Source organism: Melanotaenia boesemani, chromosome 2 (assembly GCF_017639745.1).
Source record: "Melanotaenia boesemani isolate fMelBoe1 chromosome 2, fMelBoe1.pri, whole genome shotgun sequence".
NCBI classification, from domain to species: domain Eukaryota; kingdom Metazoa; phylum Chordata; class Actinopteri; order Atheriniformes; family Melanotaeniidae; genus Melanotaenia; species Melanotaenia boesemani.
Genome location: NC_055683.1, coordinates 17,091,547 through 17,117,177, shown reverse-complemented (window position 1 = coordinate 17,117,177; position 25,631 = coordinate 17,091,547). Strand labels below are relative to the sequence as shown.

General features: G+C 38.2%; 2 protein-coding genes and 1 long non-coding RNA gene across 7 annotated transcripts in view; all 3 read left to right on the top strand.

Moving 5' to 3' along the window:
• The window catches only part of LOC121649303, a 37,171-nt gene extending 26,264 nt beyond the window's left edge, over positions 1 to 10,907 (top strand). For 4 of the 5 annotated variants that reach the window (XM_042000059.1, XM_042000023.1, XM_042000051.1 and 1 more), the window contains 8 exons: positions 849 to 905; positions 1,005 to 1,106; positions 1,210 to 1,318; positions 2,787 to 2,801; positions 2,917 to 2,961; positions 6,680 to 6,847; positions 7,409 to 7,563; positions 9,298 to 10,907. In XM_042000059.1, the coding sequence (XP_041855993.1) occupies positions 849 to 905; positions 1,005 to 1,106; positions 1,210 to 1,318; positions 2,787 to 2,801; positions 2,917 to 2,961; positions 6,680 to 6,847; positions 7,409 to 7,563; positions 9,298 to 9,420 (774 nt within the window). In that variant the 3' untranslated portion in view covers positions 9,421 to 10,907. The remainder of the gene's footprint in view (positions 1 to 848; positions 906 to 1,004; positions 1,107 to 1,209; positions 1,319 to 2,786; positions 2,802 to 2,916; positions 2,962 to 6,679; positions 6,848 to 7,408; positions 7,564 to 9,297) is intronic. The other variant, XM_042000033.1, reaches the window with a different exon arrangement.
• A 5,057-nt stretch (positions 10,908 to 15,964) lies between these two features.
• Positions 15,965 to 16,379, top strand: LOC121647265. Its single transcript, XR_006011817.1, has 2 exons — positions 15,965 to 16,099; positions 16,345 to 16,379. It is a non-coding gene; the product is annotated as an uncharacterized LOC121647265 (long non-coding RNA).
• A 6,536-nt stretch (positions 16,380 to 22,915) lies between these two features.
• LOC121647259 (NF-kappa-B-activating protein-like) lies at positions 22,916 to 23,621 on the top strand. The gene is made up of 2 exons (XM_041996530.1): positions 22,916 to 23,178; positions 23,335 to 23,621. Exons 1-2 carry the CDS (start codon positions 23,064 to 23,066, stop codon positions 23,613 to 23,615), a joined length of 396 nt encoding a protein of 131 aa, XP_041852464.1. The 5' UTR covers positions 22,916 to 23,063; the 3' UTR covers positions 23,616 to 23,621.
• Positions 23,622 to 25,631: the final 2,010 nt, after the last annotated feature.

The window sequence follows — 25,631 nt, the reverse complement described above, 5'->3', positions numbered from 1 at the left end:
AAAAAAGGAAAATATTCCTCTCAAAAACTGAACAGTGCTAAAGCTAAAGTGCTATTTTAGATAAGAATCTACAACATGTTACAGTACTTTTAACTTTTTAAATATTTTCGTGCACATTCATTCTAAGCCATAGAGGGATGAGCCAGAGTCACCTTTGCTAGTTTCCTTTTCATCTGGTCATGGAGCAGAGATGCTCATCCCCTGCTTTGACTGCAGCTGTAAGGGAGGAGCTTGCTGCAGCACCTGAGTAAACATTACATGCTTTTACATTAGTCTCCAAAAGGCGCCAATAAAACCAGAAAAAGTCACTAGATTTGTTGTTAATCGCTTATTTGAAATCGAGTCGCTAGAGAGGTCGGAAAACTAACTAAATATAGCGCCAAAGTTGTTAAGTTGTTAGCCGAGCGCTGACATGTGCACTAGTGTTTTCGGTGTACCAGGAATTGTTGCACTGACAAATGTTCCGCGTTGTTTGGAATTCAAACCATGATTAAATGCGTTTTTTTTTTTTAAACGTGTACATTTTTTTGTAAGTTATTAATTGTCCCATTCCCAATTAAAGCCCCACCCCTAACATTATTTACATACATACACACACACATATATATATATATATATATATATATATATATATATATATATATATACATATACATATAATGTGTATATATTATAAATTATAGAAGTGTTACAGTTTCTAGAGAAACAGGATCCTATAAAGGAATCAAGTACAAGTACAGTATTGGTCATGTTATAACTGACTAAACTCTTTGGGAAACATTGATCTTTTAAACCATGACTCATATTAATAAAATGTTTAATAATTAATGTTTTCTGTTTTCTCAAAGCATTTTCTAGAGAATTTCAATAAGAGTATTGCTCTTATAAATGCCAACAAGTCAGAGGTAAGTTGGTGAAACAGGGATGAAAAAAATTAGATGTATGCAAATCTATCTAAATGCATTTTGGATGGACTTAAATGATGGATGTGTTGATCCCTGCAGGACATAGTGAGGTGTTCTTTACGGAATTTTTGGAACAGCTCAGGATGCACTGAAGGAAATCTATTGTGCTGGATTTACGAACATTGTGGTTATAAAAATGAGGTGAATATTACCGACTTTTATTCCTTTGTTTACAATGCTTTGCTTTTACTTTGCTTGAAAAAATAAGAGAAAAAAACAATCATATATATCTGTTTCTTTACAGACTAATTTTGAAGACAATTGTTTGAACGAGTCTCTTGGGAATGTTACTATGTTTCACATCAGATGCATCGTAGCCAAAGAACGAAATAAGACCAACAAAGTTTCTCAAGGTATGACTTATACAGATTGCAGCTGTAACAAACCATGGTGGTTGTTTCTCTAACTGGGGTTCTGCTCACACCCAAGCAATCATATCTCATCCAAAATGGTGAGAAGCAGCACATTTGGTTAACATATATTGTATTAAAAAATGATTGTGTATAAATATTACTGAGTACTGTTAAATGTCTTGAGTCATTTCTTCACATATGTAACAGAATTATGTGAAATTAGTGCACCAAATTCTTTAGTACAAAAACATAAAAGATTAAGATCAATAGTTTGACTTCTCAGCCTATCAGCACATAACACAAACATACAAGGAAGGAAGGATATGTTAAACACTTAAACACCGCCATCAGCGCATCATGATAAAAGCTGATAAGATTTAGGTCTATATTACTGTCTCACCAGGGTCCCAAACACAGCTTAAGTGTTCGCATCAGTCAAATAAATTGAGGGATGTTTCAGAATTTTCTTCAGCTAAATCTAAATAAATCTGAAGTTATTGTCTTTGGAACCAAAATATTATCTGCTGATATTCAGACAACAGAGAGCACGTGCAATCCCTCTGGTTTCTCTCAGAGTTTGTACCATTTTAAGAAACTTGAAAGTTAGTATTTGGTCTGAGCAGCTTTATTGTGAACAGAGTGTGAATCCTGTTAGAAAAGCTTTAGTTTTCAGGAATGATTCTCCAGGCGTCATTAAGGACTTTCCTACGTTCTTCTTTGGATATTGGCTGCCCTCTGTTCTGTTCTCTGTCCAGATGATCCCACACTGCTTCAGTAATGTTGAGGATTTATCCTCCATCAGACCTGTTGCCACTGATCTTTCCAGTTCTTGTGTCATGTGACATACCTCCCTATTTCCCCTCCATAAAAATGGTTTCTTTACAGTCACTTTTCCACGGAGACATTTTGATGAGGTTTCGGCCAACGGTAGTCGGATCAGCTGAAGGTCCAGATACATTTTTAGATCCTGTATCAGGTCTTTACTGAATCTGTTCCTATTCCTTCAGGACATCACTTTCAGATCCTGTTCATCTGTTGTCTTTAAACTTGACACTTCTTTTGTCTTCCACTTTCTAAAGTTTCCTTAAATATTTACTAAAAAACTGCACCCGGTGCTGAGATATGACAGTTTTTAATCTAACTACTTTTTAGGAATCACCTTGTTACCAAAAAGTTATTCATGTCAAACTGTGTTATCTTTGGTGTTTTTCGTATCTGCAGGTAAAGAAATGTGACTTAGATTTAAAGTCTGAGGGGTGTCTCAACATGTTTGCACAGCACTGTTTATGCAGCAAAGTCACCAGGCTGAAAATTTAGTGTTTTAAAATACAAAGTTTGTTGCAGTGACTGAGCTCCGTTTGGGATGAAATCTTATAAGTTCTGGTAGAAGATCTAATTTTACTGTAGTTATTTTATCCTAACAGTATCATTTGTAGTCATTCAGTTTTCTGTCTCTCTTGCATTACAGAATGTGGAGACTATGGTGAGTATATTAGTGGGATGCTGCAAGCATTTCTATTTGAATACATTTTTTTAAATATATTTCTAAGACATGACTTTGATCAGTTATTAACTCTGTTTCTATTGTGTGTTTTTAGACCAACTATTCAACCTGTACCCAAAGATCTTCCCGAAACCCGAAGGTAAGTTTCTCTTCTTTATTTTCTTGCCTCACAGCAAGAAGGTCACTCTAGTATCTTTTGCAGTTTTTGAAAATCTACCATTTTAATTCTGTTAAGGAACATCTAAAATTTCAGTTGAAAAAGAAATTAGAATGTAAATAAAAACAGAAGGAAAAAATCTGCAAATCTTATCATCCCATATTTTATTCCCAATAGAACATAAACAACATATCAGATGAAGAAACTGAGACATTTTACGTAGAAAATATGATCTCATTTTGAATCAGCAACACAAAAAGTTGGAACATTGTGTTTACTACAGCATCCCCTCTTTTTTTAAAAGCCTTCAGCTTGGCCCCCTGCACACAGAGATTCTTCCTGATTCTTTAAATTATTTTTGCATATTGGCGAACCTCTGCCCACCTGAAATGCTTCTTTTATTACCCAGCCATGTTACTGAACTGTTGTCAGTTAACCTAATTAGTTAATTACGTGGCTGGTTCACTTCTTTCTGGATCCTCATGGCATTTGTAACGTGCGTTTGGGGACTATCCATCAATTCTCCAGACTCTGACAATTTAGAGATGCATATTATCAACATCTGCCTAGATGAAGCTGCCATGCTCTGGTTTTCACTGACAGTAATGTGGTTTTACTTTAGCCAGAGATAACCACTTACATTTTCTACTGTGTTTCAGGTAAATTTACTTTAACACAGAAGCACTGTTTCCAACACCTCAATAAGAGAAGTAGCTATTGGCCGTCCTACAAGTCGCTAGAAGTCGCTGAATAACATCATCATCTAATTAGATCTGTTGGGATAAAACATCAGTTGATGAGATTTGTAAAACAATCCATTGTGCTTTTATTTACATTTTAAACAGCAATCCAACATTTTTTTTAGAATTGTTTTACACTGGCCTGTTTCCGTTGGACTTAGGAGCAATTTGGTGCACATTAGTATCCTCAGTATTTATAGTAATATAACAGTAAAGTTGGCCTTTAGATGGACTGGTGACCCTTCCAGGGTGTACCCCGCTTCTTGCCTTCCTATTCCGGGTATAGGCTCTAGCGTCCCTATGACCCTGAATTGGACTAAGCGGTATAGAAAATGAATGAACACTATAACGAACATTACAATATTAACGCTGCAGGAAATGGGCTTTAGAATTGTGTATGTTTATCATGCACTCTGCATCTTGTGCACGGACAAGGTTAATGGTTCAGAATAAAGGTTCAGAGACACCTTAAAGTTTTATTTTTCAACCCTTGGTCTTTAGTTTTAGAGACAAAGATGAACTACTTCAAAGTATTGCCTGACGTCTGTTTCCTCAACATCTCATTTTCTCATTCTCCATGAAAAACTGGTTTTACTACAGCTGTTATGATGGTCTGCACCTAATCTAGTTGGTAATTGTCTCTCGTGGTCAGAATCTGTAGCAGTGAGCTCAGACATGCATGTGGATGTTTGTTTGCTTCCTGACAATAACTTTCCTGAACTCTAACCAAGAACGACGTCTATGTTTTATCATAGTTTGGTTCCCAAACTTTTTTGCAGGGCCCCCTTTTTATCAACAACAATAATGTCAAACCCCCACTGATCCCAGTACCACATGCACCCCGATGTTTACAAAGAAACATACGAAGAAATGGGCCACGGAATAGTTAAAACCATGTCGGTGGCAGAAGGAATCAGCTCCTCTGCTACAGTGTGAGGCATTGATGAGAAGTTCCCAAGTGTGTTGTAACTTGTTTGGCTTCATGCTGTCAAATGCTAATATTTTGAGACATACAACACACTGTTTGTCCATGTTTTGCTAGCAGTGCAAAAACTAACAATTTTCTCTAGGCCACCCCCACCCCTGTCCTAACTCTGGGTCCCCCTGGGGGCCTGCCCCCCAGTTTGGGGACCACTGTGTTAAGCTAACATGCATGTCTCTGGACAGTGGACACCACAACCACTGTGCAGCCCAGAAAACAGTTTTCTCAATATACAGTTTAATGATGTTTAACAATAAGCATGACCACTATGATCCTGCTGATGGACCTTTCTTAACATCTGCTGATCACAACACAAAATTAAATGAACACAAAAAACAAAACACAAACAGGAAATGCATACAGTGGCAACCCATAACCCGAATTTAGACATATGAACAATCATCAGTATTTCAAAAAGTAGACTTGTTGCTCATTTCACAAACAGATACAAAGTGATAGAAAGCCATCGACTAAGCAGCCTGAAGCATATCAGTCCAAGTCAGGATGGATCCATGTTTTCATGATGTTTCCACCAAATTCTTTATAAATGTGGAGCTGAAATGGAGACTTGTGAGGGAGGTCCGGACACTCCCTCACTAAGCAGGTGCTTTATGGTAATACGTACACCTTGATACTATTTATTTGTTGTTTTTGTTGATGTCTCAGTTCACTAAAGATGGATCCTATTTGGTGTATTGATGCATTGATTTGGGCTTATTTTCAGTATGTTTTGATTTATTTCTAACCTCTCTCTATCTCTCTGAGGTGATTTTGGAGTTCAGCACAGTCATGGAGGCGCGCCCATGAGTGTAGCTGACAAGAACCTGGTGTGCTTGATTGGCACACTCCAAGTGGCCTGAGGAGAGGAGGGGGGGAGTTGGGGAAGGAGTAGTTAGTTTTTCTTTACTTTACTAGTTTTAGTTATTAGGTTAATTTAAGTAATGGTTATGGTGTAATGTAATTTAGCCTTTTTTGGATGGTGTTTAGCATTAGTTTTGTATTGAATGTTTTAATGGGCCACCCATGTAAATACACCTCTGCTTGTTGAGTCTTTGTTGAGTTTTTAAAGGTTTTGGCTGGAGCTAAACCTTACATTTCACTTCTGACACCAAATGTAAGGTTTAGCTCCAGTCAAAACCTTTAAAAATGCAGAATGGCGACGTCCACTGAGTTGCACATCCAAAAATAGACCACATGGGACTCCAGAGTTGACAGAGCTCTGTTTCTTTTTAATCTTTTCTTCGGTGCATTTACATAGTGCATACATTCATCCTCTCCTCGACTCACATTTCTCACAAGGTATATAAAGTCTATGGCCACCACCAAGACTCAACAAGCAGAGGTGTATTTACATGGGTGGCCCATTAAAACATTCAATACAAAACTAATGCTAAACACCATCCAAAAAAGGCTAAATTACATTACACCATAACCATTACTTAAATTAACCTAATAACTAAAACTAGTAAAGTAAAGAAAAACTAACTACTCCTTCCCCAACTCCCCCCCTCCTCTCCTCAGGCCACTTGGAGTGTGCCAATCAAGCACACCAGGTTCTTGTCAGCTACACTCATGGGCGCGCCTCCATGACTGTGCTGAACTCCAAAATCACCTCAGAGAGATAGAGAGAGGTTAGAAATAAATCAAAACATACTGAAAATAAGCCCAAATCAATGCATCAATACACCAAATAGGATCCATCTTTAGTGAACTGAGACATCAACAAAAACAACAAATAAATAGTATCAAGGTGTACGTATTACCATAAACCACCTGCTTAGTGAGGGAGTGTCCGGACCTCCCTCACAAGACTCATCAGACTTAATAAAAGCCAGTGTGTAAATATCAACTGTAAATATAGTAAACTTATCAAGTTTACTTCAATGATAAATTCCATGTTTAATGTTTTAATTTGTCCCATTAGTTCCTCCATTGGTCAGTGCCTTTCTGTCATTTATTGAGCTGTCTTCAATTCTAGATGGAACAACAACAACAATGAAATCAACCACAACTGAGGAGACACCAAGAAAAGCGCAATCAAATACAACAAGCATCCCGACAACATGCAAACCGTGTGGTAATGTTGATTCAAACACAGACAAGCTTGACGACAAAAGAAAGTGTGAACAACTCAAAGTTAAGATATGTAAATGATACTTTTTTTATTAAATGTCCTTCTCACAAAGTCCATTTGCACATATCCAGATTATCTTCTACTTACATCACCTAAGTAACCCTGAAAATCATGTCTGACTCCACATTTGTCTGCAATAATGTAAAGCTGGTGGAGTTTGTCTTTAGATGACCTGCATAGTTGGCTGTTTTCCAGCACATTCATGAGTGAGGATGGTATATTTGGCAAATTAACCACTTCAGTGGACATTAGTGAATCATCCATTACACTGCCACTCACTAAAGAATAAATAATCATGTCATAAAATTTTTTGTATATATTGAATAAAAAATTAAGAAAAAAACTTCACTGTACATGTTTGTAGAATATTGTATTATGAAAATCACGGCACTGTTTTTTAATACGTCATGCGTCAGAGGGTTAAAACAAAATGTGCTTTTGTTCCAGATCTTAAGTCAACAAGCTTTGAAGTAATCTGTTCCTTCTTTAGGCTCTATTAGTGTTCCAACTGAAGCTCTGGTATCAGTAACATTTAATGAAAGTTTTTTTTTTGTTTTTAACTCATTTTTCCAGTAACAGAAAATTTGGCCTTCATAATTTTTCTGATCGTGTCCGTGATCCTCAACATCATCCTGCTGATCAACATGTATTCCTACCACCGAAAGAAACGGGGCCGGAGTCTGCAGAGCACACAGAATGGCATACATGAAATGACAGATAATCTGACGGTACGTCTTCAAAGCTGCACGTTGCAGCTCTGCTGTCTACAGACTACAGAGTCGGGTAAAACTGAAGATGCCTTTCAAGAAAGAGCTCAAACAATTTTAAGCACTTTGAAATAAGTTCTTTCAGCTGATGTAAACATGCACTGTTGGCACACTTCCTGTGATTTCCTTATCATCCTCATCATAAAAAGGCCAGCTCTTACTTCCCATTCAGTCTTTTAAACTGAGATGTTTGAAATAATTAACTTAAGAAGAAGGCATGAAGCAGAAAGTGTGTGTACCACCACTAACCACATGGGGCACTGTCGCACACTATAGCTCATGTCAGACCAGCAGAAAGAGCAAAGAAGAAGAAGATAATTGTATTGAACGGCTTCCTAAACCAAATCCGTGTACTGCTCTCCCTCGTTTTTATATCTCTTTCTGAGAATGAACATTATTGTGATCTCCTCACTGTCGCCATGTTTGTTGTTGCTTGAAACTGATGTTGGAACTTGGAGGTAAACTCTAAACTCTGCACTGCCCACTGGTGGATGTATTCGCTAACAACTATGCTAACGTAAAAGTCACAATGTTTGAAATAGATGTACTTATTTACATAAGAAAGAAAGCATAACGTTAGCCTAATGGCATAATTGCCTGAGTCATATTTTAAGCTTTTATGGGCAATGATGCACAGTGACTCAGCAGTTTTAGAAGAGCAAAATTAGGCAGATATCACAATTTGGACAAAATTAAGTTAGGCAGTTATGCTATGAAGCTAACTATTAATTATCCTGAGTTAAAGTTTATGGACTGTGTAAGAAAAAACAGGAAAACAAACAAAAAGAAACAAACAGAAATATAACTTGTTTTTCCTATTAATGTTTCCTAACCAAAAAGAATAATTAGATAATACATTAGTTTTTCCGATTTTTGCTCAAAACAAAAATAGAGAAATTGATTCTTATCGCTTTAATTTGAAGAAGTATTTCCTTCCATGAAAGGCCCAGAAATCATCTCTGATCTGTGTACACTCTTTACTACACGGCCAAAACTGTTACACTCATTTGATAATCATGATAAATACAGAATAGTGTATACAGAGTGTTTCTGTTTCTGTTTCCGATTGCATCAATAGAAAATGATCAGTAGGATTGATAGCTTATAGTTGGCCAACTTGGCCTGCAAATATACAACCTTTCTCTTTCAGATCTGAAAACTTATAAGTTTTCATTTAAATTCAGCCTTTGGGCTTATTGAGACAAGCTGAATTTTTATTTTAATTGCAGTAAGACTAAGTAGACAAGCTTGTATTCATTTGCAAATTTGTGCAATGAGTTTAGCATCAGTAGCCATGGAGACAAGAAGATTCGTGGCTCACTTTATCTCTGATGTTGCTTACGTTCCTCCACGCTTGTGGGCGTGTGATAGATTGAAATGAAAGATTATACAGTATGATATAATGCAATACCAGTAAATGGTACAAATTTATCTAAAGTTTTAACTGGATTTAAAAGTAGATTCAAGTTGTCTAGGAAACAAAAACAAGAAAAAGTGTTTTTTTCAGTTTTTTCTTTTTTTAATTTAGAAGGAAAAACCAAATTAAAAGCAAATGGACCATTTTAATGAAGAGCTGACCGAAACCAAATGCAGCATGATACTGTTTGTGCACACAGGCATAGAGCTGCAAGCTGATGGAAATTCCTTCTTGTAGAAAGACACTGACCTTCCTCCCTCTCTTCTCTCTTTATGCAGATTTCTGAAACTACAAGCTTAAATATGAATAGGACAATGGCAAACCTCGACTCAAATGGAGCCATGCACCAGAGATTTACTACTCCACCCAGCAATTTTTACCCCCCACATAATCCAATTTAATCATCGGAGTGACGCTGGAGCCAATTCCAGTTGCCATCAGGCGAGATGCAAGGTTCACCCATAGCAGGTCGCCAGGTCATCACAAGGCCAACCCAAATGACTCTCATGCACATACTCACTCCTAAGGTCAATTCATAATCACCATTTAACCAAACATGAATGTATTTGAACTGTGTGAGGTAACTGGAGTACTTTAAAAGGGCCCACAGGTGCATGGGGAGAAGGCGTTAAGCTCCTGGGTTTGCTATGAACTGGCAGCATTTGGGGATGTGGATATGAAGAGAAGCTCTGCAGTGTTTTTTCCTGCAACAGACAAAAAGGGAGAAGGACTAAAAGAGACAGAAAATCAGTTCCCTAAGAAAGATGGCATTGTCTATTAATATGTTTGTTTTTTTGGAAGAACATATCAAAGACAGCATCACTCCATTTGACAGAATTCAGAGACACTGGTGAGAAAACATTTCCTCCCAGGCTAGTTGGATCTGATCCAGAGTCACTTGATGTGAAAATGAGTTGCATGGTTTGCCAATGAAGAACCTTTAACTGTAATGTCTGGGATTGAATTCAGATGTATTGAATTGTGTCACAACGTTATCATAAGAAGAATTCAGATGGAGAGAGTGGCCTGAGTGGGCAAGGCCCGCCCATCCAAGAACTAGCCTTTGTATTTAGTTAATATCATTTCATGTTTAATTATTAAACAGTTAATTTTACAGAAGTACTAAAAGATCATAAATAGAATCAGTTTCTGAGACGATTTATCTCTGGACATATTTGCAAGTTATGTGCGTGTCCACTAAATATCACAATAACTAAAACAACATAATGTGTTCTTAAAAATGTGATCTGTGTTGCTGAACGTTTCTCTTATTATATGACTATTTAGTTTTTTAAATTCATCCTTGATACAATCCAACAAGAAAAGATAATCGATAATCCAAAAACAAGAATGAAAAGCATGAGAAAAAAAGAAATCTTATATAAATGGACCTTCTTTTACATGACAATTAAATCCAAATACATGTCGTTCAGGTGTCTGTGTTCATGCCGTCGGGTGGACATGGCGAGCCATAATGTGTGTGTTTACATATTTTTAGGACTTTCTGTACCTGGTCTTTTAATGATTTGTTGTCTTAATGCCAACATGTTTGGTGGTTGTAGAACTGGTTTTACTGAGCTGTTAGCTGAGATTCTGGACTTTCTGTGGATACCACACACGTTTATAGATACATTTACAGACCTGACGTTACACCTGGAAATGAGATGTTAACCCCTTAACTCCCGGTAGCGGAGGCTGCAGGTGCAGAGGTGAAGCTAAACAGTCAAGCTAAGAAAGCAAAGTTCGAGAATTCATAGGCCATAAATCTGGATAATGAAGCACTAAAGGTGCATGGATGGAAGTTATTGTGCATATTGTGAATATTTCTCTCTCCTCACCATCTAGAAGCTGTGAGATTCTAATCCTGCTTTTTGTCTGTTCACCTGATGCTGATATTCATCACATATTGTTCCTTCTGTGTTTAGAAGGAAGCAGCTTCACAGCTTTAAATTCATCCTGCTGACTTTTTACCTTTTAGTTAGTAAATCCTAAACATTTTATCCTTCTTTCTCATATTATTTGATTTTAAATATTTTTTTATTTTAAATATATTAAATATTTTAACTGTTGTTGTTCAAAGAGAAAACTGCAGCTAAATTTTTTTCTGTGCTTAGTGCTGGGGTCTGCAGCCTTTCCAATCTTTCAATCTTTCTTTCAGATGGCAACAAGATATTAAGTCCATGGAATGAGTAACTTCTCATTTCTTAAACAACCTCCTAGTTCTACTTCTGCATCAACAGTATTTCCACACATATGAAGTAATCTATGTGATACACTCTGATGCACACTGATTTTTTTATCCTTTTTTTTTCTTAGAAATAAGCATCAGTAATTTTTCCCATAAAGAGCAGCTGAAATTTGACATATGCCTCTTCTTTGCGTAAAGGTGTTTAAGGCAAAATTTCTGAATGCAGTGAAAGATTTTATTGAGGACAAATGATTTCTGGTGTCCTCCTGAGTCATTGTGGATGTAATGATCACAGTGGCATGGTTTGACGTGCAGTGCATTAAGTCCAATCCTATCCAGCAGTGGTTTCTGTACATAGCCTTTCCATATAGATTTCCCCTAAATCTTCCTACTACAAATGTAGAAAAACCAAGTTTTTCCAATTATGCATTGAAAAAATAGCTTATAGCTTATGGTTCTTTGAGTTTTACACAAAGCAGTGAGTTGCAGCCTATCATTGCTTGGAAAGACTTAGCCTTTGGTGGATGCTTCTTTTTTATCATATTGTGGCACCCTCACCTGTACCTGTTGACAGGTTCCTGGTTGTAAAAACTTCCAGAACATGTAAATACACCTATTATCTATTAATGTGAGTTTGTTTCTGGCATCAAATATCTACTATATTTAGTAGATATATTTGTTGAGATTTTCTAATAAAGCATCAACTTTGGTCAGTGTAGAGACTAAGAATCACATTTTTGGATGTGTTTCTGTTTGAACTTTTGTGTGTGATGTCCACATTTTCTTGAATGTATTTGTTGAATAACTGAGCATCACATTATTGTAAGCTATCTTTCAGTGTCTTTGTAAAACAGAAATTTACACTGCCATGCTGATTGCGTGTTACTTGTTTGTTGCATTTATGTTGTCATATGAATAAAACCACGTACAAACACAGTATAAGACCTAGCAGACATTCTTTATTATCATTCCTTGTATCTTATGAAGTTTCCCCTTTTGTTTCACAGTGTTTTATAAAAAATATGGTTACGTTTGGACATTAATAAAAATAGTATGCGGCTAGCAATACAGGCTTAGTCGTAAATCTGTACAATCTGAGGTTGAAACATTAAACAGATTTCCAAATTTGGGTAATGAGTTTAGCATCAGTAGCCATGGAAATAAGAAGGTTCATGGCTCACTTTATCACTGATGTTGCTTACATTCCTCCACGCTTGTGGGTGTGTGATAGATTGAAATGAAAGATTATACAGTATAATATAATGCAGGTACAGATTTAGGTACAGATTTATCTAAATTTTTAACTGGATTTAAAAGCAGACTCAAGTTGTCTAGGAAACAAAAATAAGAAAAAAGAAGTGTTTTTTCAGTTTTATTTCTTTTTCTAATTTAGAAGGAAAGACCAAATTAAAAGTAAATGGACCATTTTACTGAAAAACTGACCAAAACCCAGTGCAGCATGACACAGTTTGTGCACACAGGCATAGAGCTGCAAGCTTTGCTGGAAATTCCTTCTTGTAGAAAGACACTGACCTTCCTCCCTCTCTTCTCTGTTTATGCAGCTTTCTGAAACTACAAGCTTAAATATGAATGGGACAATAACAAGCCTTGACTCAAATGGAGCCATTCACCAGAGATTTACTACTCCACCCGCCAAACGTAAACAGTAATTAAATCATAGTTCTAGCTACACTGAGTGCCTCCTTCCTGGGCTTAAGGACAACTGGGCCTGCACCATTCATTCCGGCCACAGAGAGTTCCAGAGATAACACCTCTAATAATGAACATAACCATTGTTGTATTGAGAGTGTATGAGGTGGTTGCCATCTAACGGTCAACATTTTCTTAGTCACAATACATGATGTAAACCATAAAAGTCTTTGCATAAGGTTAAAGTTCTGCCCTGAATCATCATTCAACAGCGTAATCTTTGGAGAACAATTAAGTTCTCGTCTAAATGCTTCAGAGAGTCGATTTGTTATTTGTTCCCACAAATATTTAACTGGTGGACATTCCCACATAATGTGGAAAAAATTCCAATTTGATTCAAATTACACAAGTTACAGTTTGGTGAGGGAGATAATTTAAACATAAAACTTTGCTTTGGTGTTAAATAAGAACGGTAAATAAAATTCAAATTAGTTAATTTATTATTAAAGTTTTGTGGAGTAAGAGAAACATTCCTCCGATCTACAAATGTTTCAGAGCAGTCTTTAATCCACACTTTAGTTAATGCTAGCGGGGTCTGTATAAGTTATAAGATATGTGTTATAAAACGTTGAAACATGCCCTTTAGTTAAGCTTGATACTTTTTAAAATAATTCCTTCACTGTATTATTAACTAATTGTCTATAATTCAAAATTCCTGCTGCCTGTAAAGCAGAACATAATTGTAAATATATTACAAAAAAGAATTTGATGGCAATTTATATATTTGCCTTAAGGCCTCAAAACTTTGTAAACCAACTTCATTTATACCTTATCCAAAGCAATGAATACATAGCTTGTATCACTGCGGTGAGACAAAATATTGCCCTCCAGACTTTAGTGAACTATTGTAGAATATTGGGGTATTAACATGCGATTTATGTGTCCAATTTAATTAAAACTTTTCTATTTTTCAGAAATTTTTGAATTGTATAAGCCATTACTGAACTATATTCCAGTTTGCATTTACTAGCTGTTTAATGGGGCCGGGGCCACCAAATTCTTTTCAATATTAAGCTATCGAAACATTTTCGCTAAACCATTTTAATAAAGGACGAAGTGTAAGAGCATGAAAATAAAGTTTAAATGGTTAATTCCTTCCTTCTTTGTAAATTGGCTAGTTTTATTTTTGGTCGTCTGCCTCTCCATAAGAATCTAGTAATAATGCTATGTATTTTTTCTAAATATCTTGGAGGAGGTGCAAGCAGTAACATATAACTGCAGAAGTGAACTCTAGGAAGCACACTCATCCTAATTATTGAAATTCTGCCAGACAAATAGATAGGAATCTTATGTCATCTGTCCAAGTCATATTTAACAAATCAAAAGTACTGTTATAATTCTTAGAAATAGTTTTTTCTTAAGATGCAAAACGTTTATCCCTAAACATTTGAAATGAAAAACTACTGGAATATTAATATCTGCACACTCCTCTTTGCTCTTAAGGTGGATTTATGCTCGCGCGGCATCTGCATGCGGTTGGCCACGGCATAGCTGATACTGGTGAGTTTACTTTCACATTCAAGTGTAGGGGATATGCGTCGTTTCGGTGATGTGTTGCAGTTTCTCCTCCTAACCTGAAGGTGGCAGCAGGGGTGGTATCAGCCGGCAAACTCAACAGGTTGGAGTTCTTTGGATTGTTCATGTTGTGTCTCACAGACATAAGTAGATTTTTCCTTGGGAAATAAACAATGGTTGAGAGAAGTTGCTGCATAGAACGAACTTTTATTAACAGGCTCTGTTATGCTTCAGGCAAATGTTGTTATTCAGTTCAGCACCATAGGACAAGAGTGCTGGTATCTGCCCCTGTTCGGCGTGTACCATCCCAGAAAACCGGGTAAGATCCGCGTAGTCTTCGAGGGAGTGTCACTCAATGACGTTTTGCTCACCGGGCCTGACCTCAACAACAACTTGCTAGGCGTCCTTATGAGGTTCAGGAAGGAACAGGTGGCAATCACAGCTGACATTGAACACATGTTTCACTGCTTTATTGTGAGGGAGGATCACCGGGATTTCCTACGCTTCCTGTGGTACAGGAATAACGATCCTACATCCGATATTGTGGACTACAGAATGCGGGTTCACCTCTTCGGGAACAGTCCCTCACCAGCTGTCGCTGTGTATGGCCTACGACGGGCAGCTAAGGAAGCAGAAGTGACGCAAGAAGATTCGTCGACCGCGAGTTCTACGTTGACGACGCTTTAAAGTCTTTCAGCACCGAAGAGGAAGTTATCGATGTCGTCACACGAGCACAGAAGATGCTATTAGCTTCTAACCTCAGACTACACAAAATTGCTTCAAATCGACCTGCTGTAATTGAGGCATTCCCTGTCGAAGATCGCTCCAAGAAAGTCAACAGCCTTGATCTCTTCATCGATGACCTGCCTATCCAACGCAGTCTTGGACTGTGCTGGAACATGCGTACAGATGCCTTCATTTTTCAGATAGCAGACGATCAGAAGCCGTTTACCCGTAGAGGGGTACTTTCAACCGTGAATAGTCTCTACGACCCCCTCGGATTTCTGGCACCCATTACGGTTCACAGCAGACTCATACTCAGGGAGCTTACTATGCAAGTGAAGGACTGGGACCGACCTCTTCCTAAGAACATGGAGGTCGAGTGGACCAGATGGAAACAGTCACTTCAAGAACTACGGGAGCTCCAAATACCGCGCCCCTATACGTCTTTCTCTACTACAGACGCCCTGGGAAGAGAACTTTGTGTCTTTGCTGATGCATCAGTCAAAGCAATAGCAGCTGTGGCATACATTAAGGTCACAACCCACCAAAGGCAGGCTGAAGTTGGCTTTGTGTTCGGCAAGGCAAAATTGGCTCCTCAGCCCAGCCTAACCATTCCAAGATTGGAGCTTTGTGGGGCTGTACTGGCTGTCGAGATCGCCGAGACTATAGTCGCAGAGATGGACGCCACATTCGACTGCATCACTGTTCATCTGTTCGTAAATGTGGGCTCTCTTCAGACCCCAAGAGGGGAGTGTTATGCTTCAGGCAAATGTTGTTATTCAGTTCAGCACCATAGGTTTAGTTAAAGCAATCTGTGAGCAGTGCATGCTGGGAAACCAGGAGGAGGAGTTTGCAGTCAGTTTCCAGCTCCTGTTATGTAAGCACACATAGCTGTCAGCTCCTCAGTTTGGACAATTCTTTCTCCTTTTGCTCAGGCAACGTCTGTAAGTAGTGTTTATTTTGTATTACCGAGCTATCGAGAATTTTAACTTGTGTGAATGTTCAGACGGCCAAGATATTTATCGTGCTACCGCACCAGATTAGCTTTGTACTTCTGTTGCTACTCGCTAATTTATTAGCTTGCATTATTATGATAATAGCTACGTAGCTCGCCTAGCTAACGTACATTGTTGCTCCCACGCTGTGTTTATTTGTTTAGTAATACAATATTTTATGTACTGTGTTGCAGTTTCACAAAGTCTCAGTAAACTCTATGGAAGTTAATCTACTGAGTCCTGGTGTTTCTGAGAGTGTTTAAACTGATTGGAACAAAGGCCAAGACAGGCGCGCATCATCACACACAGGCGTCAGCTTCCGGCTCTGTCAACAAAAACATCTTCTTCTCGTCGGGTGTATACCGACTTCCAGTCTTACAGTGCCCCCTTTTGATAAACAACAGTACAGCACTTACAACTCAGTACTTATATCCTGAAGAAACATTTTACGTCTGTGTTCTTTCAAACACCACAGTTCACTTCAGTTTGATTGGCATTTTCTGTTTCAAAACAACAATGGAGTCCAGTATGGTTCAGTGTCTTTATTAGCTTGTGGAAGAAAATGAAATAATTGGTAACACTTTACAATAAGGGTCCCTTAATTAACGTTATTTAGTGCATTATTAAGCATTAATTAACTGCTGAATAATACATGATTAATCAAATTTATGCATTACTTAGTGTTAGTTTTCATATTAACTAATGTATTAATAAGCAAATATTTAATGTTACTACTCACCCTTACTTAATGCATTATTATGTGTTAACAAAAGTTGAATTATTTAATTATTTGCCATTATGTATGCATTACTCAGCATTATTTATGATGTCAGTTAACATGTTAGTAAGTCCTTAAACATTTCTCAATTGTTTACTAATGGTGTAGATTTTAGTGAATAAATATTAAGTAATAGCTAACTAATACATCTACTAATTTTCCTACATGTGGCACATTGCCTGGTTTGGCACTAATAAACCATTATTAATGTCTTAAGTAATCATTTACTAACGCTGAGCTGTGTATGTCGTCAGGTAGCCCTTATCTGATCTTAACTAAGCTATTACTTAACAGTAGCAGCCTGACCTAAGCCTTAATAAAGGCTTCATAAGCATTACTTAACCATAGTTTGTTGTGATTCCGGCTCTGGTGTGAGGCAGTGGTGGGCGTGCCTGTTTCCTTGCCTACCAGATCTTCACCTGCATCGCATTCTGCAATCAAGCAGCTTGTATTTAAGGACTGCTCAGCCATCAACTCATCGCCAGATTGTTACCTAACCAGTGGTACAGGTCTCGGCCCTTTGTAAGTTATATCTCCTCATTTTGCCAGTCGCCTAAGCTAATCTTCTCTGCTCTGTTTAGAGATCCTGCCATCCGCCTGCCTGTCTGCCAGCCTGCCTGTCCACCTGTCCTCCAGCCTGCCTGCCTGCCTGTGAGCCTGCCGGAACATCTCCTCCATCTATTGGTTTCCTGATGAATAAATCCTTCGTTCCATACTCTTCAGTGTCCGCGCTTGGATTCCCATTCTCCACCCAAGATCCATAACATAGTTAATCATTACTGAATGCTTTTTTGGACCCTTATTGTAAAGTGTAAACACTTATCCCCTCTGAAATGCATAAGAGTGGTAAATAAGCATTACCTAGCCATTAATAGTTAACATGTAGTTGAAGAAATCACATACAAAGCATTTAAAACATTTTATTTAGAACTCTTCAAAACAGTCACATGGATCAACTCACAACTGAACTGAAACAAATATTAACATTCAACCTCTTAAAGAACACGCAACCATACCTAGATATTTCTAGTTCAATTTCTCAGTCAGTCTATCCATCTATCTATACCGAAATCTTTCAACTCTGTATGTCAGTCAGTCTACCCCTGTCTGTTTCAACAGTCTCCCACCTGTCTGTCTGTCTCCACCTGTCACTCTCCCCAATGTCTGTTAATCCCCACTCTTTGTTAGTCTATCGCTGTCAGTCTCCCCACTGTCTGTTAGTCTACTGGTGTTTCAGTTTCATGTCATGGAGTAGCCTGCCTAGAGGACCATGTTGATGCTTTTCTCCAAGCCATGCATGCCATTCGATGACATAAAGGTGGTCTATGAGCAGCTGCTCAGTGCGGTTTCCCCTCAATCTCCATACTGTCTCTTTATATGACCTCCATGACCTTTCAATGTTCTGGGTGTGGGCCCCTGTCTCAGCATTGACATAGGAGACACTGTGGTGTCTCCTATGTCATATTCATCTTAAATACGTGAGCTAGGTAGTCATCTCTATTTGCTCATGAACAACAGGGTTCCCAAGAAGTAGCTACGCCACTGCATGGTTTTGAACAGTAACTATATTTGTCACAGTATCAAAGCTAGAAATCACTTTAGTATATTTTGATATGTTAGATGAAGCTATGTTACTTTACTGCCATCATGTGGTTGTTCTGTGTCACTGGTTGGCTGCAACGCGTATTCTTTGAGGAGTTTGGTAGTAAAGATGTTCTTCTACACACACTGTCCGTTCTCCGTCTGACTTATTAAATTATAATCTCAGTATTGTAATAGCACAAGCTTAGTGAGTAACACATTCATACACCAAACAAAATATATGTATTATTAGTCAAACCTGTATGTCACAGTGCATGATCAGCGCTGAGTTTTCCCAGCCACCCCTGAATGTATTCTCTCTCCAACTCTGCTGATTACTGATGCGCTCCACCTGGTCTGGGCTCCATATATACCTGTCTGTGACAACTCTTCTCTGCCAGATCGTCTTGGTTTTTTCCTTGTACGCTTCCAGCCCTTCTCTCCTGCCTGCTTATCTGATATCTGACCTGTGACCCGTTTTTTGGACCTGGATTTCCCGACTCAGCCTGCTCCCTGTCTGGTAAAACCCTGCAACTCTGCCTCTGATCATTGACCAGTATTTCGACCTGGAAAACCCGATTCTGCCTGCTCCCTGTCTGTTGATTCTGCCTGTGATTCATTCTGCCCGGTACTCTGACCCTTGGACTGTCCCCAGGATTTGGAATTTGGATTACGGATTTGCCCCTGGCCATTGGAGACCTCTGGAGGATTCCCGAGGATCTTATTCAGCCTGGATCACCCCCTTTGTCATTATCAGAGCAACTAACTATCTTTCTGGTTCTGCAGTTCCCACAGCCCCGGCAGAAGCTACTATCACAGCCTCACGGTTCCTGAAAACCATCCTGTTGGTTTCCATCCCCGCCGCTGGTACGTGAACAATATTTTTCGTACATTCCTGTTTATACTGGCGGGATCCTCACCTGAGTTCTTCCACCTGCAGGCTAAGCTGACTGCACAAACCAGACCTGATTTCCCTGCTGAAGTTCACATCACCTCAATAAAACTATTCTCACCTATTCCTCAGCTCAAATTTATTTGTGGTCCAGTTTGCTGATTCGTGACACCTGTACACAAAATCTCATCCAATTAAATAGAGAAACCTTCGATCTTGTGAAAATTGACTTGTACCGAACAGACTTTTTCACTCGTCTGTGCTTGCAGTTGCTTTGCTGACACCTCCTGGAATACAAAATAATGACAGAGGTATAAATTAGCATAATTAGTATAATTAGCATGGGGTCAAATGTGCCTACTTGACCAATTATAGAGATCCCACCTAGACATATGTAAATAACTACCAAACCTACTGACATTAGGCTCTGAATTATTTAATGATCGTCAACTATGACCTTAGTTTAGGTCAGTGGTTCCCAAACTGGGGGGCGGGCAAGGCTAAATAAAACTCATAGTTTTACACTGCTAGCAAAACATGGACAAATTTGTGAAAGCAACAATGGGCAAATTTGCTACTTTGGCTCTTGATGAATCAAGAACAGAGATTTCAACTACCAAAAAAAAAAAAAAAAAAAAAAAAATTAGAAAATATGATGAGGCACATCTTGCATTTCTAGGCATGACCAGGTAATGGTCAAGTAATGGTGATGGTCAATGGTGGGTAATGAACACAGACCACAGCGTGTTGTATGTTTTAAAATATCAGCATCTGACAGTATGAAGCCAAACAAGTAATAACGCTACTTGGAGACTCGTCATCCTGAACACAAAGAAGAGACTGTTGATTGCTTTAGAAATAAACTACTCAGCTATCATATATAGCAGAGATGTTTTACTAAAGCAGCATCTGTCTTATTGAAAGATCAACTACCCTGAAGAAGTTTGCAGAGTTTCCTGGTTTAAAAAATCTCACATAGCAGATGAGTTGATTATTCCTTTTGCCACTGACATGGTTTTCACTGTAGTTAATGAAGAAGCAGCCAATAAACCAAATACTATTTTGTGGCACATTTCTTTGTACGTTTCTTTTTAAGCTTTGGGGTGCATGTGGTACTGGGATCAGGAGGGGGGCTTGACATTATCATTGACTATGAAAAGGGGGCCCTGCAAAAAAAAGTTTGGGAACCACTGGTCTACGTAATGGTCAGATGGTGTTCTGTAGCTCTCTAATGGATTTGTGCTGCAACTGCCTGAATCAAAGGGCATATTCAATCTGAAGGTAACATCATGACTATGAGGTAAGCAGTTTTTATTTTTAATCTGAAAGTATATGGAGATTGTATAGGCGTCGAACACTAAACTCTGAACATTATTTGGAGAAGTGCAACCAAGTCAGTCTTACATAACCATGTCAATGTCCTTTCTACATCTGTGTAGGAATTTAAGGAAACTTAATGCATGTATGTATGTAACATTATCATTAATTTACTGTATCAAAAGTAGAAATAAGTTATGTCAAAATTTCTATTAAATTCCAGAGGCTTTAATGGCATGGAGAACATAAATTCAATGTTGGCATTCAGAAAATGCAGAAGTTAGCCTACAAAGAAATTATAGCCATTTATTATATCTTGCAGTGTTGTAAAGCAGGTCTAGCTAGTCAGTAACCAGGAAAGGTTATCCAAAAACGTTAACTAACGTTACTTACCATTCAAATCGGTCTACAGAGGCAATCTTTTTCTTCAGCTTCATTTTATGGTGACACTGGTTGCACTTGACCTTACCCGTCAGTATTTCCTTCTTTTGCAGCCATTTAATTAATTTGAGGTGTTTCTTTGTACTTCTTTTTCCTTCTGTCAGGTCTCTTAATTTTGCTGCTAACTTAAAACCACGCATGTTGTGATCTATGGGTTTGTTCTCTAAATTCCTGCCCATCGTCCTGCCAGAAAAGAACAGTTAGCTTAACTATTCATCGCGATAACGATAACAAGTTCCCGTGCGCACTTGTGCTGCGTTCACGACAACTCGGACCTCGGGAATTCCTCTGAAAACTCCCATTTCTGTGTTCAAAGTGTTCCAGACATTGACATTACATATTGTTACATGATGACAGACTACTTATTCTCCAAGGGATCGTAGTAGATTTTTTTCTCAAAGTTTCCCGAGTGAAAGCACGAACACGAACTAATGCACGAACCAATGCACTTTTTTTTTAAGTAGGCGAAAGCAAAAGTTCTGAGTTGCCAAGAACGCAGCATAAGGTTGCTTGGGAAATTTTTGCGCGCACTGACCACAGCATCTGAGTGTGAAAGACCAGCACAAGCTACAGCAGCGGGACACGTGGCTCACTCAGTGCAAAAATGGATGACCTTACCATCTCGCCTCCTCACAAGACCAGGCTACACACGCAGAAGAGGAAAGGAAAACAAGGAAATGCACCCAAAGAACATGGCAACACATTAATCCATTAATGGACCCCTCGAAGGGCATTATCCTGCTCATACCATGGTCACTTACGAAATAAATATTAAATCAATTATTAATACGTTAATGTTGTTTTTTACTGTTAAAAGTTTTTCACAAGAAGCGGCACAGTGGACTATTCAATATCTATTATAATATCATGTCAGGCCGGTGCCCTGTGTCCGCGGGGCGGCTCCTGCTGGGGTCTCCTGCTGCTGCCTTCCTGGGCGGGCGAGTGGTCGTCTCTGTGGACCGGTCGGGATCTGTAGCCTACGGGGGGGCTGGTGGCCTGGGTCTCGGGACCGCTGGCCTGACTCTGGCCTCTGTTCAAGTGAGGTGGCATCTGCATGATCACTCTGCATGGTCACTCCTTCCTGAACGTCTCCACACAGTCTTTGCGTCGCCGTGTGGCCGAGTTCTCCAGCATATCCACACAGGTTTCTCTGCGCGTGTTCTGGAATACAGCAGTTTCACTTATATCTATTATCATATTTTTTTTCTTTTTTTTTATTATTTCTGTTCTTATTATTATTATTATTACTCCTACTCTTATTATTATTACTACTACTATTATTATTATTACTATTATTGTGATTATTATTATTGTTACTATTATCAACTAGTTGTGTAATGACCTACTGGCCAGGATGATCTTAGCTATACAGTATATGTTGCAAGTAGTATGGATTACATGGTTTTCTGTATAATGTTTTAAGTCCCCACCCGCACTCCCCACACCCTTTCTGTCCCTCTCTCTCCCCTCCCTCTTCTCTCTACTTTCTTTTCTATCTCTCTCTCTCTCTGTCCCCTCCGGTCGAGTCCAGCATTAAGAGTCTGATTTAATAAAGTTTTTCATGTCATCAAGAGGGACTTTATACATGTAGTATAAATCCCTGCTTGATAGAGTAAAATTGCCCAGCACCAGACAGCAGCCAGACAATCATTCTGTTTGCAACGATGCTGGACAAGACAGGTTAAAAAAAAAAAAAAAAAAAAAAAAAAAAGAAAAAAAAAAAAAAAAAAAAAAAAAAAAATAATATCATGTCAGTCGTATCACCCTTCTAATAAAAGTGGTGACTAACAATAACATTAGGGAATGAAGCACCGTAAGTTAACCATTGAAAAAAGTTAGATAATTTTGGAATTCCTCTGTTCTGTTCAGACAATAAGATAGTGGCTCCAACTGTCAAGGTTGCCATGGACAAACTGAGAGAGGAAAGGGACAAGTGGAACGCACGTACTGAGTTCCTGGAGGAAAAACTTTTGGATGTCACTACAGAACGTGACATTTGCAGGACTCATCTTTCTGATGGTAAGTGATGATTCTAGGTTACTTTTAGGATATTTAAAGATTGATGGATGTGTACAATGTGTGTTTAAGATTTTTGACATTCCTGTGTTGGTTTTTGTAAGTGTCTATAAACCATAAGCAATCAAGTTGATTAGCTATTAATCCTTGCATCCATAGCTTTGGCGAGTCTCAAGGGGGCTAAACAGTCACAAAGAGAAGACAGAGATAATGAAGAGATGAGGGGATCTCAGATGAGCGACAACAGTGAAGATGACAGTGAAGATGACAGTGAGGAAGACTGTGACTCCAGCTCTGATTCCTCAGAGAGTTTCGATTCATCGCCGGACAGAAAGAGAAAGAAGAAGAAGGGGAAATGGAAAAGAAAGAAGAGTGGGGCGACAAGAAAGGAGAAAAAGACGAAGAAAAACAAACGTTACTTTCGCCAGCGGGGTAAGTAAAGTGTATTTCTTGGCTGGCTCGGGCTGTATGTGTTTTGTTTGTATGTTTCTACATACAATCAATATTAATATACTCAATATTCCTTGGTGGAAACTAACTGAATACATTTAGAAAAGTATTGTACTTTTGGTAAGAACACTTTTAGGTACTTGTGCTTTGAGTATTGTTATTTTATGTAACTTTATACTCCAACTCTATTACATTTCAGAGGGAAATATTGTACTTTCATTATAGACTATATATGTGGTATATAAGACTAAACCAATGATCCCAAACTCCCAACACCTGAGACAATGCATTTTGATAAGTGAGAAAGTAAACTAACTACTTACATTGATTTACAGTGGCACAGTCATTTTTTTTTTTTTTTTTTTTTTTTTTTTTTTGTGGGGGGAGGGCGGGATGTGAGCCAGCACAGACAGACAAGAAGGTCACCTAGATGAAATAGCATAGTCCAATTTAGGGGTGTGTGAAATTGCACTGCAGGTTTCCTGGCATGAATATGCTAATACTGTGTATTGTAATATTCATGATTACTGATAAGTAAACCCCACCACTCCACCTCTTTTTTTCCTAGATTTTTTTTTGCAAGGGACACAAACAGCTTTACAATATGATGATTGTCTATTGTTTTTCTCCTTGCAAATTTCATGATTCTGATGAAACATTCCTTGTTGTTTTTGTGTGTCTATATTAGTTGGATGTGATGTGATGTGGTGAAGCGGTACAAGAAAGTCCTTGCCATTTACCAGACGGGAAAGAATATGGCCAAATCTTTTGAGAAGTATGGGGTAGACAGACTTACTATTGTGAAAACTGCAGCAATTGCAGAGCTTGCAATAGCTGCTCCAGAAGAATATGATCAAGTTGAGAAGGGTCGGACGGTGACAGAAATTGCTCAAAGATGTGAGGAGGTTATTAAGGCCAACCAAGTCATTTTTGCTAAAATAACAAAAATGAAAGATGCCAGAAAGCTCCTACCCATAACAAAGAAAGGTTAGATGAACATACAGTGGAAAGATAAAAAGAGAGGGCGGGGGGGGAATAGACTAACAGAGAGTGTTTCGTGTTCTTTAAGAGGTTGAATGTTAAAATTTGTTTCAGTTCAGTTGTTTCAGTTGTGAGTTGATCCATGTGACTGTTTTGATGAGTTCTAAATAAAATGTTTTAAATGCTTTGTATGTGATTTCTTCAACTACATGTTAACTATTAATGGCTCAGTAATGCTTATTTACCACTCTTTTTTAAATAGATTTTAGGGTGTATGCCATCACTTCCAGGTTACCTACCTTTATTCATCTTCGCTAAAGACTGTTTAATTTCTTCCAAAGACAGAAGAGCCCCTAATACTGAGGCTTCCTCTATTGTTAACGCAGTCAAAATTAATTTATCAAGTTAACTGTCCTCATCTAAAGCTGAAGAGAGATTATCTGAGGTGTACAACTGTAGAAGTTAGAAAATCTTAGATTAAAACAACAAATCACACACAACGGTGGCGGACATAAAGAAGAAATCTATCCTTGTAAATGTTTTATGCCTGTTGGAAAAATAATGTATAATCTCTTGTAGTAGGATTATGTAGCCGCCAAACACCCAACAGAAAAAATTAAGAGAATGAATGCTTTAAAGCTTTAGTTGCTTTTGTTAGAATTAGAATTAAAATTGGCATTACTTGATTTAGCCAACTTTTGATCCAGTATGGCATTCATATCAGATCCAATCACTAGTTCAAACTCAGATAGTTCCTCCAATATGTTATACAAACGAATATAAAAAGTCCTTTTAATACGTGTTTGGTACATATACACTGTTCAAAACAATAAAGGGAACACAATGTAACTCCAAGTCAATCACACTTCTGTGAAATCAAACTGTCCACTTGGGAAGCAACACTCATTGACAATCAATTCCACACAATAAAAGAGTGGTTCTGCAGGTGGTGACCACAGACGACTTCTCAGTTCCTGCTTTCTGGCTGATGTTTTGGTCACTTTTGAATGCTGATGGTGCTTTCA

Bases quoted from the DNA above. Each gene is read 5' to 3' on its own strand.
- LOC121647259 (XM_041996530.1), top strand. From the start codon at position 23,064: ATGGACAAACTGAGAGAGGAAAGGGACAAGTGGAACGCACGTACTGAG. The intron at 23,179-23,334 runs GTAAGTGATGAT...TTGCATCCATAG, and splicing joins CAGGACTCATCTTTCTGATG to CTTTGGCGAGTCTCAAGGGG.